The sequence below is a fragment of the Vipera ursinii genome (genome assembly GCF_947247035.1).
Source record: "Vipera ursinii genome assembly, chromosome: 1".
Taxonomy (NCBI): Eukaryota; Metazoa; Chordata; class Lepidosauria; order Squamata; family Viperidae; genus Vipera; species Vipera ursinii.
Genome location: NC_139512.1, coordinates 127,715,520 through 127,731,452, shown reverse-complemented (window position 1 = coordinate 127,731,452; position 15,933 = coordinate 127,715,520). Strand labels below are relative to the sequence as shown.

Genomic DNA, 15,933 nt, shown 5'->3' with positions numbered 1-15,933 from the left:
CGTAAGTAATCCGGACCCATGCCATTTAGGGCTTTATAGGTCATCCCTTCAAGTATCCCTTCCTAATCTATAAATTAGAGTTTTTGCATTTTAGACATTGTTATTTTCATGAATTAGGCAATACATGGAGTCTAAAAATGATTTTGCTTCCTTATTTTTGTTTCTGTACAGCATTTTTGTGGGAAAATTCATAGTGCATCAATGTAAAGGATAAATACAAATAATATAGAATAATTCATCAGTGTTGATAAAAAATGAGTTAATGTAGAATTAACATAAAATTCATTATGGAATGAAATCCATTAATTCTATTCCTTTTTAGCCGTCCATTGTCTACCAAAAGAAGCCCAACCGGAAGCACTACTTCACGAGGTAAGAATGAGAAGCCAGGAGAAAAAATGGTCAGATGTGAGACAGAATTCTTACTCATACTGCTAGATTCGTTTTGCACTAGTTTTATAAATTAAACACTGGGGCTAAGACAGAATGGTTCTAAATATAAGATGATTGAATGCTTTAAATATAAACCACTGGGAAGAAATATTAAAAAATGAATTGCTTTATTCCTAAGCAGATCTCTTTCTTGTGTGTAATGATGGTGACAGAATACTGAAAGCAAATTCTAAGTTCAGATATGAAAGGTGTATATGAATTCTCAAAATTTATATATACACACACACACAAACACATATGGCAAATGTTATTTAAAGATATAAACACCATATTTGATTAGAAAAGTCATATTCAGCACGGTTGTATTAATCCCTGCATAATGAATGCTTGCTGGGTAATACCAATCATAAACACCAGAGGGGATCTGATAGCAACCAATAGAGATCAAAAATCCCAATACTTGCTGAGCATAGCCCTATCAAGCAAAATATGGTACATGAAATAGGTCAGTGTCTTGCCCTGCCATAAATTCATAATGTGCCGTGGAGAAAGAACTGTGCTATACAAAAGTATAAAATGTCTATTTGGGCTCTCAAATAGTATGTCTGTCAAATAAAATACATTTTTATAGTGGTAAACTGAGGATTTATGATGTTGTGAGTTTCTAAGTTGTTGAAGATGATGTTGGAATATGATGGATTTGGGAAAGTCCTTTGATTACATTTACAAGTCTTAACCAGAATTTTTTATTCTCAAATTACATTTTTATTAAGCTTAAATGTTTATATGCTTAAACATAAGTTGAGAATATTTCCTCTTCTTTCAGAAGGAATTGAAAGAATATTCTGAAGAGATTATGGTAAGAGACTCTTGGGATAGATTTATCTGTAACTGCGGTTTTTCTTCTTCCTTGAAGCCTCTGCAGTTAGTGTGAAATCTGCGTCAACCTCAGGGTCTCTCCAGCGTTCTCGCAGTGACATTGATGTGAATGCAGCAGCCAGTGCCAAATCCAAAGTAACATCTTCTGGCTCAGAATCCCCCTTCAGTTCTGCTGCAGCCCTTCCTCCAGGCTCATATGCATCTCTTGGTAGGTGTACCTTGTTTTTCACAAAAAAGATACACAGGTAATCAGGACATCAGAAATAGAAGGGAAATTTTGGTTTAAGAAATTCAGTTTTACAGAGGAATGTGGATTGAAAAGCAGTAGTCGGGCTAAGCCTACATATTGCATTGCATCATGGATCATAGTTTACAAGGCTCAGAGGTCGAGGTCACCAAGTACAATAATTCAAAATGAAAGCTTTGTTCCATATGTGACATCAGGTGGTGGATAGTATGTGGAACATATATACAATGTTTACTAACTTTTCAGAGACGTAAACTTTCTAAACTAACTGATCAGTTTTGAGGGAAAGGTATATTTGGTGGTGGTTATTAGAATTCCCTAGCAACTCTTCAGAATTCTTTAATAATTCAAGTACATCGTAGTCTGAAGTAAACTTTTGTTAAAAAAAAAAACCCACAGTAGGCATAAAATGGGAAGTATCCTATCCTGATATTTCCAGAAAAAAGTTCATTTGAACTCACTGTCTAATCCAAGAATAAAAATGTGTATTACAAAAAGGAAATAGATTCAATGGAATATATCTCAACAACTTATTTGCATTACTTATTGTTTATGGCCACCTTATAGATAACAATCTCTATTAAGAATGACTTGGACATGCCTGACGTTAACAAAGCCTTAATTTAGTTAAAAGAATTAACTACTTTTGTAAGAAGCTGTTCATTGTTGGTGATTATATCAATGGTAACATGTTTGAACTATGATCTATGAGAGATCATTGCAGTATGTAGCAGTGGAGCCTCTTCCACTGCTGGCATTTTCTAAATATTTGTTATACCAGCATGAAAAATTATATCCTAGGCTTACTGAAGTTTGAGATGCCATGCAAAGCTCTTTTCAGCACAAATAGATAATTCTTCTGAGACCCCCAGGTGATATCCTACCTCTGTGGACGGGGCCTTCTTGTGGAGAAAACAGGCAGAGTCTAATCTTCATTAACAACTCTTAAGGGGAAGAATTATCCTGCCTCCCAGACTGATCTTCTCCAGGGCCTGATTTTCTAACAAAAGTGGGTCATGCTTGGGGAGTGAATTAATAGCTTAAGAGGTTTCGAAGGACCTGAATGTTCTGCAGCAGAAAATGGAGTAGGTTCATATCCCTTTCCCATCCCTGGTCAAAAAGTGCAAAAGAAAAGAAGGAAGTGGCTTTCATTCCAGCAAGAGCACAAAAGGAGTTTACAAATTTCGGGGTTGTTCCTGTGGCCCTTCCAAATTTATCCTTTTTTCAATTCTCACAGATTCCCGAATTTCCTCCCCCCTGAGAATTTCTCTTAGAAAAAAGGCCAGAAAAATAAATGTCACAAGTGCTGTTTTTAAAGTGGGAAACAGTGTTAGACAGAGCTCTTCATAATAATTTAAAATCTCTTCTAATCCTAAGATTTTGGAGATAGGAAAACTTATAATAAAGATTTTATACTTTCTCCATTTTTAAAAAATTTTCCAGCCAAGTCATAGAAGGTATTTCATTTGGTTAATCATATCAAGAAACAGCTGAGAAGCAAAGCTTACTCTTTCTGTTTCCAGCGATGCTAAGTCTGGTTTCTAAAAGGATCATAAATTTGATAAACTCTCTTCCTTCCTGCCAAGTTAAAGAAGTTGTGGAGAAAAATTCCTTTGGTCAGTATGCTTGCAGGAGCCATTGGAGGGGAATCTCTTTTAAGAAAACTGTTGATACTGTCTTAATAGAAACAAAAAAATAAAAGGCTTTCGTAATTCAGGAAAGGATAAATATAAAATTATAGGTGTTTTTGTCCTTTTGCCCCAATGTCCTCAGATGATCTCAAGGAGTAACAAGATCCAGATATTCAGGGCCTCGGGTAAATCCATTTTCTAATAATGTGCTCTTCAAAAAACCCCAGAGGTCAGAAGAAAACATCAGCTACAGGCTACTGCACGGAATTCATTTATATGATAGGGAAGAAGCATCACCAATTTAAGTGGTCAAAGCCTCAGGATTTTCTTAAGACTACCAACCATCTTCTGTAAATCAGTGCAAAAGAACAAGTGTGAAATTCCACAAATCTGGAATTTATTTTCCAAAGCAAATGGAGGCATAAGGGTTGCACTAGATCTCACGGAGTACCTAGAACAGAGATGCTTCAAAAGAGAGATACTAAGGTCAGTTTTGTCAACAATCAACCTGCAGTATTTGTTAGTCTCTGTAGAGCTAATAGATCACGGGTGTCAAACCGCGACATTACGTGACGTGTCACAACATATCGCAACTTTTCCCCCATTGCCGGCAATGGGGTGGGCGTGGTTTTGGCGTGACACATCTGGCCCGCAAGCCGGCAGTTTGGCACCCCTGCAGTAGATGCTTACTTTCACCACCTGATTAGAAAAGAAACTGAAGTTACAGTTCTGCTATGATACCATCCTTCTTAATATTAGATCTTTCTTTTCTAGTTAATTCAATTACTACATGACATTAGTAACACCAGTGGCTCATCTACAGATTTTGATTCTGTACTTAGCCAGCATTTTGATTTCAGCATCACCTGGGCAGAAGAACCACCTTCTACAGGACCCAATTGTCTATCCTTGGAGCTATTCCGAGCTGTCTACCTGAAACTGAACAGATATGGTTAGGGGGATATATTCAGATAAAATCCACAAAAAATTATTTTCCCAAGGGAGAATTTCTACTAATAAAATGTATGAGAAACCTTTTTAATTGATGCAAAGATATAAGCAAGTCGGGATTTTTCCGTGAAAAACTGTAATTTCACAAAATTTTTGATAGAAGTGGCCATATTTTTCTGACCTGGGAATTCTAACTGAGTCTTGACTGTGCCCATTTTCTTTGTCCTACATTTGAGCTTTTACCTATTTGATATTTTGAAATTACTTACACTATCTCATGATAACCAGAGCTCCAGTTAGCAGATATCAGAATTGAAAGAATTTCCAGAATGCTGTTTTTTTAATATTTAGACATAGATCCTTGATATCACAGAAAATGGATGATAAGTCCTCTAAAGCTTAAAATTGTGACTGATTGGCAGAAGCATCCATAAGGAAATGAGGGGACAAGTAACAAAAGCACTCTCGTCTTGCAAGTTCTATTTTTCTTGGACATGCAGTGTCACCTTGCATGCACACATGAAAGGGGCAGAGCTTATAACATGAAGCTGCTTTTGTCATTTTGATGAAAACCTTCTGTCCTGTAGATAGCTCTAATGACTATCTTTGTTCCACAGTGTTCAGGTCTGTAAGATGTCTGGGTGATACTTTATTCTGATATCACAATAACATTGGAAGCTTCGACACCTCCATTTTCTTAAGCAACCCCTTGCGTTTTTCCATAAATTTGTATTGTAACAAAATATATGGGTCCTAGTGGAGAAAAATGCACAAACCAAAAGCACAAATTATTTAAGATTTGTTTGTTTCTTGTTCAGGCTTAGTCGTGCTTGAGCATTAAATACTGTATGCAGCAGCATTAATACAATAAAAGGAGTGATTGCGTTAGCTGCTTATATTAACAGTGCATTATGTGGTCATTTTTAATCAACTGGAGCTGCTGTTACAATTTGGTTTGTTAGTGAAGAGATAACTGCTAAATTAGTAGAAGAATGAAAATTAATTTATAGTTTACAGGTTATGCTAAGTAGCATATAATTCCAGAAGAAATGCATCAGAAATGCATTGCACCTTGTGTGAAAACAAGATTATGGGGGAAGGAAATTTTTTGTGGCTCTGCACTATTAACCAGTTTATTTTACTTTGTTTGACTGATGTGATTTCCCCCTCATTTGTGATACTAAAGACACCCTGTCCACTTTTGCTGATATTACTAATTGTTCCCTCTTATCACTCTCCTTATTCTTTTAATTTGCTTAAAGATGGTACTACCAGTAAAGCTGAGGGTAAGCTGTCTGTATAACAGGTCTGTCTCCAACTTTACCAGGTCTCTGTTATCACCCAGGTGCTCCCTGGTTTTCATCCGTGTCTGCTGGTACTTCTTGCATGACTCTTGCATGGTGTTTTGACTCTTTCCTCATGTTGGAACTATTGTGTGCCCTTTATTGTCTATCTCTCCTAACTTTTAGGCACAATTTAATTTAATTTTTTCAGTTTAGGCAACATCTGACTCCATACTCTCTGGGCGCTCACAGTATAACAAACAGTAAAGTACAGTGCGTGTGTGAATAACAACAAAACAAATTAAGAATAAGAATGATGTAGAGCAAGAAAACGACATCAATTGCACAATATGTCTCCCAATCCCAGTAGGTTTATTGGACATTCTTCAACAGTGTGTAACTTTTAAGTCATTCATGAATGTCATTCACTATACCATTAATTACAGAACAAGAAATTTAGCTCTCACATATTTTTACTCAGACTTAATTCATAAACCAGATACTTTAACAATGAGTGTTTATCTGGGGTAGAGAAACGAATACATTGGACTTTTTATTCCTATAGGAAAAGTACTCAGTGCAGAATGTTAAAAGATATTTAAAATTCATTGCCCAGACTTTTTCCAATTCTCTTATAGGTTGTGCAGAAATAGTAACTTTTGTCATAAAATAGATGGCTTGCTTTTGTTATGGTTTTTGCCTGTTGCTGCACTAAACTCTGGTTTTTCAAACTGAGATGTTATTCAGACTGAATTACTATTTTTGTTTAGAAATTGGGAATAGAGTATACAGATTTATTCCTGCACAGATTCATTCTCATCCCCCTCTAACCAATTTCATTAGTATTATAGTGCAGAGGTCCCCAACTCCCAGTCCACTGCCCGGTGCCAGGTCACAGCTGTTGAAAACTGTTGAAGTGTTGTGTGAGTGCACACACATGCACGGAAAGTTGCATTTGTGAAAGTTGTGCGTGGGCAAAATCTTCCCCTCTTCCCCACCCACCGTGCTGCCGCCTCTGCCAGTCCACCAAGCCAGAAAAGTTGGGGACCGCTGCTGTACTGTATCATACCTATTTACAGACATATGCATTCATTACATTACTCCTTTTTGCAGTAAGCAACTTTATGTTAAGTGCAGAAGAGCAGTTAGAAACAGTAAGCCAAGGAAATGAAACCACATTTGTTCCATTATGTCTATACACTAGGTAAATATCACATTTTGCTTTTTGAATTTCTTTCCCCTCTCTTTTGAGGATCTTATCAACTTTCTCACTCATTTATTTGTTTGCAGTTTAATCTTTATTCTGCCTTCATCTCAGTGTATTTTTTTGTATACTGATCATTCTCATTTTTAGTATATTCAGTCAATATCCAGTTAGCAACTCTTTATTCTTGATTCTACAGTAATGCTTATGCACCTTTCGGAATTTTCAGTATTTCTATATAAATATGACCTGAAACATGATCTGTTCTCTTCACAAGTCCTAAAACTAAGTAAAGAAAACCCAAATAAACAAATGGGTCAAAAAGAATACACCTTGCTCTTAGTGTCATCTTGATTAGTTGACTACTCCGGGGGGAGGGGGGGAGACTGATGTTGAATTGCCTCCATTTGTATTGCCTCCATTATCAGTCTACCTGATAGTGAACTGGTAGAGTCCAATCTTTTTGGAAATAGTTTTGTAACTTTTCCAACTGTTGAACATCAACTCTTCTTGTTCACGGGGGGCACCCCAGTTATTGAAGACAAAAGTTCACATATTTTTGCCCACAAAAATAAGTAGCTTTGAATTATTTTCTTCAGTGAATAGGTATTATGTTTTTGTCTCATTTGCTTAATTCTCTTAATCAAGTTTTAGGATTTAATGTGGAAAACAAATCATCTTTAGGTCATATTTCAAAAGGGTTCGCAAGCACCACTGTAGGATCAAAAATTAACAGGTGCTTAATTTTCAGATCCATACTTGTTTCATTCTATAGTCCAACATTTACCACAGATCGATGGGGTTTTCAGCCACAGCACAATATTGTCTCCATACAAACACATACACACATTCATATTTCCAACCAACACATCTCAGATGTCATCCTAAACATTATACAATTATATAGTAGAATTTGAAAACAGATTAACAATAAAGGAGGTATCATACATGTCTTAATACATGTTAGTGGAAACATTCATCTAATATTCCTTTTATTTTTTATTTTTTTATTTTTATTAAAGAGTTTTACAAAAACAAGATTTTACAATATATCCCCAAATCCCCCCCACCCCAAACCCTCTCACTTCCCCCCCACTTCCCAGAGCTAAATACAGGATTATAGTTATAATAATCATATTCTAAATAAAAATTATGTATAATATACAATTAACCAAATTCATAATGTGCTTTAAACTCCCCTTTAACATAACTGCATACAAAGTACCAATAACAATATCCCTCTAAAATCTACTCATAAGCTAAATGGAACTTTTTAGTCCCATATTTATTCTGAATATAATCTATCCATCTCCTCCAAACTGAAATATATCTTTCCTGTGAATGATCTTTCAAGTAAGCAGAAATCTTAGCCATTTCTGCAAGATTCGAAACTTTAAACACCCATTCTTCTATAGTAGGCAAACTATCCTTCTTCCAATATTGTCCCACCAGTAACCATGCTGCTGTTATCATATTCAACATCAAATTAGTTTCTTTAACATCACAATCTACAACAATACCCAATAAAAACAATTGCGGAGAAAACTTTATCTTTCTCTTAAAAATCTTTTGAATGTTCCACCAAATTTTAATCCAAAAAGCTTTTATATTTCTACAAGTCCACCACATATGAAAATAGGTGGCTTCTAAACTACCACATCTCCAACATTTAGACTGTAAATTAGGATACATGTTAGACAACTTCTTGGGATCCAGATGCCATCTATAAAACATTTTATAGAAATTTTCTCTTAAATTTTGAGCCTGAGACCCAAATTATCTCCCAAGTGTCCAACGAAATTGGTTCCTGAATATTTTGTGCCCACTTTATCATACAATCTTTAACTAATTCCGTTTCCGAATCCAATTCAATTAATATTACTTTTATTTTTATACGTGCTTTGCTTCCATCATATATCACTCTTAATGGCATTTAGAAATGAATCTTCTCTGTGTATTCATACAAACCACTCCATAATTTAATGCTATTATTTATAGCAAATAAAAAAGGATGGCCTTGAAGGACAGGGAGATGATCTATTACCAAGGCCAACAGTCAGATAAATTAAACTTGAGCATAGGCTAAGAAAGTAGTTTATGAACATGCATCAGACAGTCTTCCCACCCCATCCCCAATTATCATGAAAATAAAAGGAGGAATCGTAGCATATTTAGATCTGCAACGTTCTGTTACTATAGCTGTCCTAATAAAAGTAGTTTCACATTTGTATGGTGTCTCTTTCTTAGTGTAGTCCACCTGATAGGGCTGGCATTAATTTTGTCTTCCAGTTGACAATTATTTCTTTTTATACATACCTTTTTTACTTGTAAGCTGCCCAAAGTTGCTATGGAGTCAGGCAGCTCAAAATTGGATAAATAAATAAAACTTCCTCTATATCCATAAATCCACAGTTCCCCCCCCCCTCCTTTTTCCCAGTGATTTGCTAAAGAACAAAAAGTTGATCTGCATAGCTTTGCTCAGAAATAAAGCCACACTGCACTTGTCAAATTTTCTTTTTTTGTATGTTTTCAATCAGAATTATATTCAATACATTCCCTGGTGTTTTTAGTCTTGTTATGCTTCCTTTTGAATAGAAAAGAAGAAGTTGCACAACCATTCCATAAGCCAGACATACCTATGTTTTAACATGTTTCCAATTACACTGTCTTTCACCTGCAGCTTTACCGTTTTTCAACATCATTGAATCATTTATTGTTTCCTTTTCATTGTTGTTTTTTTCTTGGACACCACATTTACAGTATTTATTTCACATATTACCATTCAGATCTCTAAAATACAGCTTCCTGGAATTTCTTCCAGAATTGCTTTGGTTTTCTCTCAAACCCTTCAATGATTTTTAATATTGAATTCCATTCACTCTGGTGGAACTTTTCTTTTCACCTACTTCTAAAATAATGTTCTATTTCCATCAAAATTGTACTGTATTTTATCTACCTCCTTTAATCTTAACATTTCCTTGCTTCTTTGATAATTTTGCACCTAACTTTTTTCTCTCTGTATGCATAATTTAATACCTTCTACTCATGAATTTCACTGTAAATACCCAATTCAGTTGGTTTCTCATATCCCTTTTTTCCCTTTGCAGCAGTGATTATCTTACAATCATCTTTTTCTCCTCCATGGCCTTTATTATTTAATCAATTAAGTGTGCTTTTTTATACTTCCCATTAGAGTAGCTCCACACATTTCTATGTTATTCTGAATCTTCCAAGACGTTTTTACATTATCCTTATTTGCATTATTTTAATATAAAATATTTTACATTATTCTTAATTATCTTGGGCGATATTGTATATATGTGTGTGTGTGTCTTCTAATACTTTCTTCATACAAATCTCATACTTCCTTTTTCTCCCATGATTCTATTTGTATATTGGTTTCTTTAATATATTTCATGTAAAGTTCTTCCCCAAGCTTCACTTTAGACATTACTAAATAATAGTCTGTCTCTCATGGATAACTCTCTTACACTGTAGGTCACTTATCTCACTTATTTTTCTGTGTTTCTTCATAAATAATCAAATGAGTTATGTTTCTTTATTCATTTCTATGTTGTATGTACATACTAATAGACATTTATTCTTAAGCCATATATTACAAATAGTCCTTTTTCTAAGGAAAATATTTGCCAAACAGTCACCATTCTGATACATTCTTGGGTCTCCAAATGGCTCAATCTCTTTTTCTGAATTATCTCATCTCATTCCCACCCTATTCATGTCTCCTAGTTCAGTACAGGTAGTCCTTGACCTACAGCCACAATCGAGCCCAAAATTTATGTTGCTAAGTAAGACACTTGTTAAGTGAGTTTTGCTCCATTTTACAACCTTTCTTGCCACAGTTATTAAGTGAATCCCTGAAGTTGTTAAGTTAGTAACACAGTTGTTAAGTGAATCTGGCTTCCCCATTGATTTTCTTATCAGAAGGTTGCAAAAGGTGATTGTATGATGTCAGGATATTGCAACTGTCATAACTGTGAGTCAATTGCCAAGCATTTTAATTTTGATCACATGACCATGGGGATGCTACAGTGGTCGTAATTGTGGAAAATGGTCATAAATCACCTTTTTCAGTGCCGTTGTAACTTTGAACAATCACTAAACAAACTCTTGTAAGTCGTCAACTACCTATATTTTTCCCTTAGATTGCATTCCTTCCTAAAGTTTCAGGTTTTTTTTTTTTATCAAAACTCATCCCTAATTCTTCCATGATTTGCATCTATTGGACATAATATGTAGCTGTAACCTTCCTATGGGTTTTTGCTTTATTCACCTCACCCCAACCCCCGTCTGACCCAGGCAACATTCTAGATGACACAATTTTGTACAGTCTGACATACAGTTAAATCTTTTTGTTCATAAACTTATGCTTTTACTTTGAGGCATGTGTTTATCAACCACATTCCATAAGATAAGACCATCATTCAAATCTATTGCACTTTTAGCTTTTTCTTAATTTCACATATACACAATTTATTATTTTTAATTCAGCTTCTTTTCATACTGTTTAGTGTTAGGCTTCATGTATAATCCAAATCATAGTCTTCCACATTTCATAGTTATCACCAAAGGGGCCTACATGTTTTCCATATTGCCTATTGTGCTTTAGTCAATCAGGATTTTTACATAATACTTTCTAATAAGATAGAAAAATATACTTAGTTACCATCATTAATTGCACCCATACCACATACATCATTCACTACTAATGGTAATACCAGTACAGGTTAGTTTGGGCATATTTTGATTAATGTGCCCAGGGCTTTTTTTCTCATAGAACACTCAGAACATCGTTCTGGCACCTTTTTTGGGGGGGAAGCTCCCTCTATTGGCTTTCGAAAGTCTATTGCAGGAGTAGGCAATCTTGGCTCTTTTTTATGACTCGTGGACATCAACTCCCAGAAATCCTGAGCCAGCCACGCTGAGGGGAAAGAGAGAGGTTTCCAAGCTGAGCCATGCTGGCTCAGGAATTCTGGCAGTTGAAGTCCTTGAGTCATAAAAGAGCCAAGGTTGCCTACCCTGCACTAGAGGAGGACATTAAAATTATTTACAAGGTTACTTCTTTAGGAACTAAACTTTTAGAATCTAAAACAGCTAATTCAAAAAAGACAACAGGAAATAACCTCACATATTTCATCTGCTTCTGTCTATTGGGAGGTTAAATTAGATAACAAAATAATCTATTTCCTATGTTAAATCTCTGCAATGAAATCAATAAAGGTAACAGGAAAGAAATGAGAAACATTTTTCTCAATCTAATATTTCTAATTTAGCTGATGCTAGAAAAAATAGTATCTTTTGAACGTACTCTTGAAAACTTTTGAATCTATAACCATCTATTACAACTAAACCACTTTAAATCAAACAATTCTTAAGAATGAAATATTCTTAATTTGGACTTTACTTTTACTGTTTGGACTGTTGTGTGTTTTGAAAAATAGGTTATTTAGAATCTAGTTATGTTGCACTTCAGTCTTTAAATAATTAACCTAGTATATACATAACAATATATGATGTTTTCCATGGTGAGCTTAACATCAATAACAACATTTATTAAAAAGGCTAAAATAATTTCTGGTGGTATTATCTGTACATTAAAATTTTGTTTAGTCACAATCTTTCACTTTTCACATTCTGGACAAGCAGTGGTCATGTATCCTAGCAAAAGATGTCACATATGTGCATAAGCGTAGTCAGTAGCATATGCCTTTTTAAAAATATCAAACATGCAAAGAAACAAAAATAAGTCCAAAATATCTGTATTACATCCAGAAATGCCAACTTTGCAACCAGTATTTCTCATCCATAATTATGGCACCCTAAGGATACCTGCTTACATGCAAACGCTTCTCTGGGATCAGTAACGCACCAGGGATTGCTTTTTCCTTCCAGTAACAGATTGCTGGGAAATACAAAACATGGCCTTGAGAATTCCAATTCCAATGTTTGTAACAAATTTTTCTGGATGTGGTTGGAAAGAGGCCTAGAAATGCCAGTACAAATACATCGCACTTACTGAACATGCACACACAACTAATTACAATCTTTAATTATATGTGATATATCTAAAATAAGATGGGCTGTCTCAACTGCAACTTGCAAACCGTTCCATTTTGTGGCAAAACAATCCAGGACAAGCTGATTAGCAGACCTTAGAGAGGACTCATTAACACAATTTTGGGGAAGGAAAGAAACAGAAGGACAGTTTAACATCTTCCAGTTGATGTTATGTTATGTAACATCTTCTGGGAGTTGAAGTCCACGAGTCATAAAAGAGCCAATGTTGCCTACGCCTGGCCTATTGGCTTTCGAAAGCCAATAGGAATTGCTGCTGAGCGCACCAAAAACCCGGCCGGCAAATGTTGCACAGGCAAGTTGTCTGCAGCTGCCCAACTACACCATCTCAACTAGGTAAGTAAGATATTATTTGCAAATAGGATGGCAATAAACAATTTAGGCTGCATTTACATTAGGGCTTTTCAACCTTTTCAGAAATTGTACCATTTTTAGGACATTACAATATTCAAGCACCACCAGTGCTTAACAAGGTGTCAAAAACTTGATGACTAAAAAAAAAGGGGGGGGTATTTTGGGTTTCGGTGGTTAGATTCATTTATTGTTATAGAAATGGCTAGTTTATAATATTATAGAAAAGCAAAAAGTTGAGGTTTAATGTTAATACTTCCTTCTACTCCTGTAACAGAGGAAGTCAGAAGTCAGTGCCTTTTTTTTCCTTCTCCCCCTCACTTTTCCCTTTTTCTCTCACCCTTCACTCGCAAAAGCCTCCCCACTCACTCACACTTTGCTCACAAAAGCCTCCAGTCGTTCTCACTCCTCCGTCTCTTTCAAAGGCACCTCGTTTAGTCTCTTCCCCCACTCACTCCATCTCTTCCAAAGGCCTCTTGCTCACTCTGTCACTTACTGCCCCGTCACTTCCAAACGCCATTTGCTTGTTCACTCACTCACTGCATTTGGAAGTGACGGGGCAGTAAGTGAACGAGTGCCGGTGCCGGAGGCCATCAGCTGTTTGGCGCTGGAGACCACTGCTACGAGGAACACAGCTTTGGGTCGGGGTTCAGAGCAGCTCCAGGTGGGGGCTCAGCACGGGCTGTGGCATGGCAACTGCAGGGAGGGGAATCCCCACGGCGGCTGTGGGGAGGGGAATCCCCGCGGCATGTGGCTCCAAGCTGCAGGGGTGGGTGTGCAAAGGATGGGCAGCGATGCTGTAGCAAGACACTGGCATCGCTCCCAGTGACAGCACCTCTGAGTTTCGGTACCTTTTTTTTTTTTTTTTTTAGAAAAGCACTGAATGTGCCACAAGTTCAATCAAACACCAGTTTTTCCCCAAGCATGTTAACGCTATGCTATGCAAGCTAAAATCTCTAATTTATAGCCTATTATATCGGCCAACATATAGTTGTGAATTTCACCATCCTATCTACTGAAGGACCTATCTACTGAAAGATAATAACTTTATTTATACATTCAATATTTTTTAAAAGCTATTTGGACATTATTTAAGCAGTGCTGATTTCTAATTAATGGTTCATGGTGTTGAGATTTTTTGAAGTATATTTGCCGTAATAAAATAGGCCAGTATGACATCTGAAATACTGCAGTGGAGATGAAGAAATGTTGGTGATGACTGGCCTGAATAAGTAAATCTAGAGAGAATATTTGTGTTAGCATTCACATTATTTCAACCGAGAGTAACAGAATTAGAGGCATATACCAGTATTAAACTATACTGGATAAAGTATCATTGGATACTGTTTTCTTTACTTCCTCATCCCTCTTTTCTATTAGACGAAAAGGTCATAACCAGTTTAGATAATAGTATGCATATAGAATCACTGTAATAAAAGCTTACTGTAGATCCTATGTCCCCTTTATGGATTACTGCCTTGTTGCGGTGAAGGGGCTTGCGTAACTCAATTAAGCTATGAGCTATGCCGTGCAGGGCCACCCAAGATGGAAAGGTCATAGCAGAGAGTTCTGAAAAAATGTGATCCACTGGAGAAGGAAATGGCAACCCACTCCGGTATCTTTGCCATGAAAACCCCATGGACAGTACCAAAAGGCAAAAAGATATGATGCTGGAAGATGAGCCCCTCAGGTCGGAAAGTGTCCAATATGCTACTGGGGAAGAGCAGAGGGCTAGCACTAGTAGCGCCAGAAAGAATGAAGCGACTGGGCCAAAGCCGAAAGGACGCTCAGCTGTGGATGCATTTGGTGGTGAAAGGAAAGTCCTATGCTGTAAAGATTTTTCTCCATAGGAACCTGGAATGTAAGATTGATGAATCAAGGCAAGCTGGACGTGGTCAAACGAGATGACAAGACTGAACATCGACATCTTAGGTATCAGCGAACTAAAATGGACAGGAATGGGTGACTTTAATTCAGATGACCATCAGGTATACTACAGTGGGCAAGAATCCCTCAGGAGAAATGGAGTAGCCTTCATAGTCAATAAAAGAGTAGGAAAAGCAATACTAGGATACAATCCACCAAATGACAGAATGATCTCAGTTCGAATCCAAGGCAACCCATTCAATATCACAGTAGTCCAAGTCTATGCCCCAACCACCAGTGTTGAATATTTAATTGACCGGTTCTATGAAGCCCTATAGCAACTTATAGAAGTAACACCAAAAAATGATGTCCTTATCATCATGGGGGATTGGAATGCTACAGTGGGAAGCCAAAAGATAACCGGAATAACAGGCATGTTTGGCCTTGGAGTACAAAATGAAGCAGGGCACAGGCTGATAGAATTTTGTCAAGAGAATATGATGGTCATAGCAAACACTCTTTTCCAACAACTCAAGAGACGGCTCTACACATGGACATCACCAGATAGCCAACACAGAAATCAGATTGACTATGTGCTCTGCAGCCAAAGAGTCAGTAAAAAAGACCAGGAGCTGACTGTGGCTCAGATCATGAGCTTCTCATTGCAAAATTTAGGCTTAAACTGAAGAAAGTAGGGAAAAGCACTAGGCCATTCAGATATAAACTAAATCATAGCCGTGATGAATACACAGTAGAGGTGACAAATAGATTTAAAGAATTAGATTTGATAGACAAAGTGCCTGAAGAACTATGGACAGAGGTTCGCAACATTGTACAAGAGGTAGCAACTAAAACCATCCCAAAGAAGAAGAAATGCAAGAAAGCAAAATGGCTGTCTGAGGAAGCTTTGCAAATAGCTGAGGAAAGGAGGGAAGTGAAAGGCAAGGGAGGAAAAGAAAGATACACCCAATTGAATGCAGAATTCCAGAGAATAGCTAGAAGAGATAAAAATGCCTTCTTAAATGAACAGTG

General features: G+C 36.5%; 1 protein-coding gene across 1 annotated transcript in view; it reads left to right on the top strand.

Moving 5' to 3' along the window:
* CLASP1 (cytoplasmic linker associated protein 1) overlaps positions 1 to 15,933 on the top strand; it is a 219,041-nt gene that overhangs the window by 115,507 nt on the left and 87,601 nt on the right. Inside the window, exons 18-19 of the mRNA XM_083349903.1 lie at positions 323 to 372; positions 1,310 to 1,480. Coding sequence (XP_083206029.1) covers positions 323 to 372; positions 1,310 to 1,480 — 221 coding nt within the window. The remainder of the gene's footprint in view (positions 1 to 322; positions 373 to 1,309; positions 1,481 to 15,933) is intronic.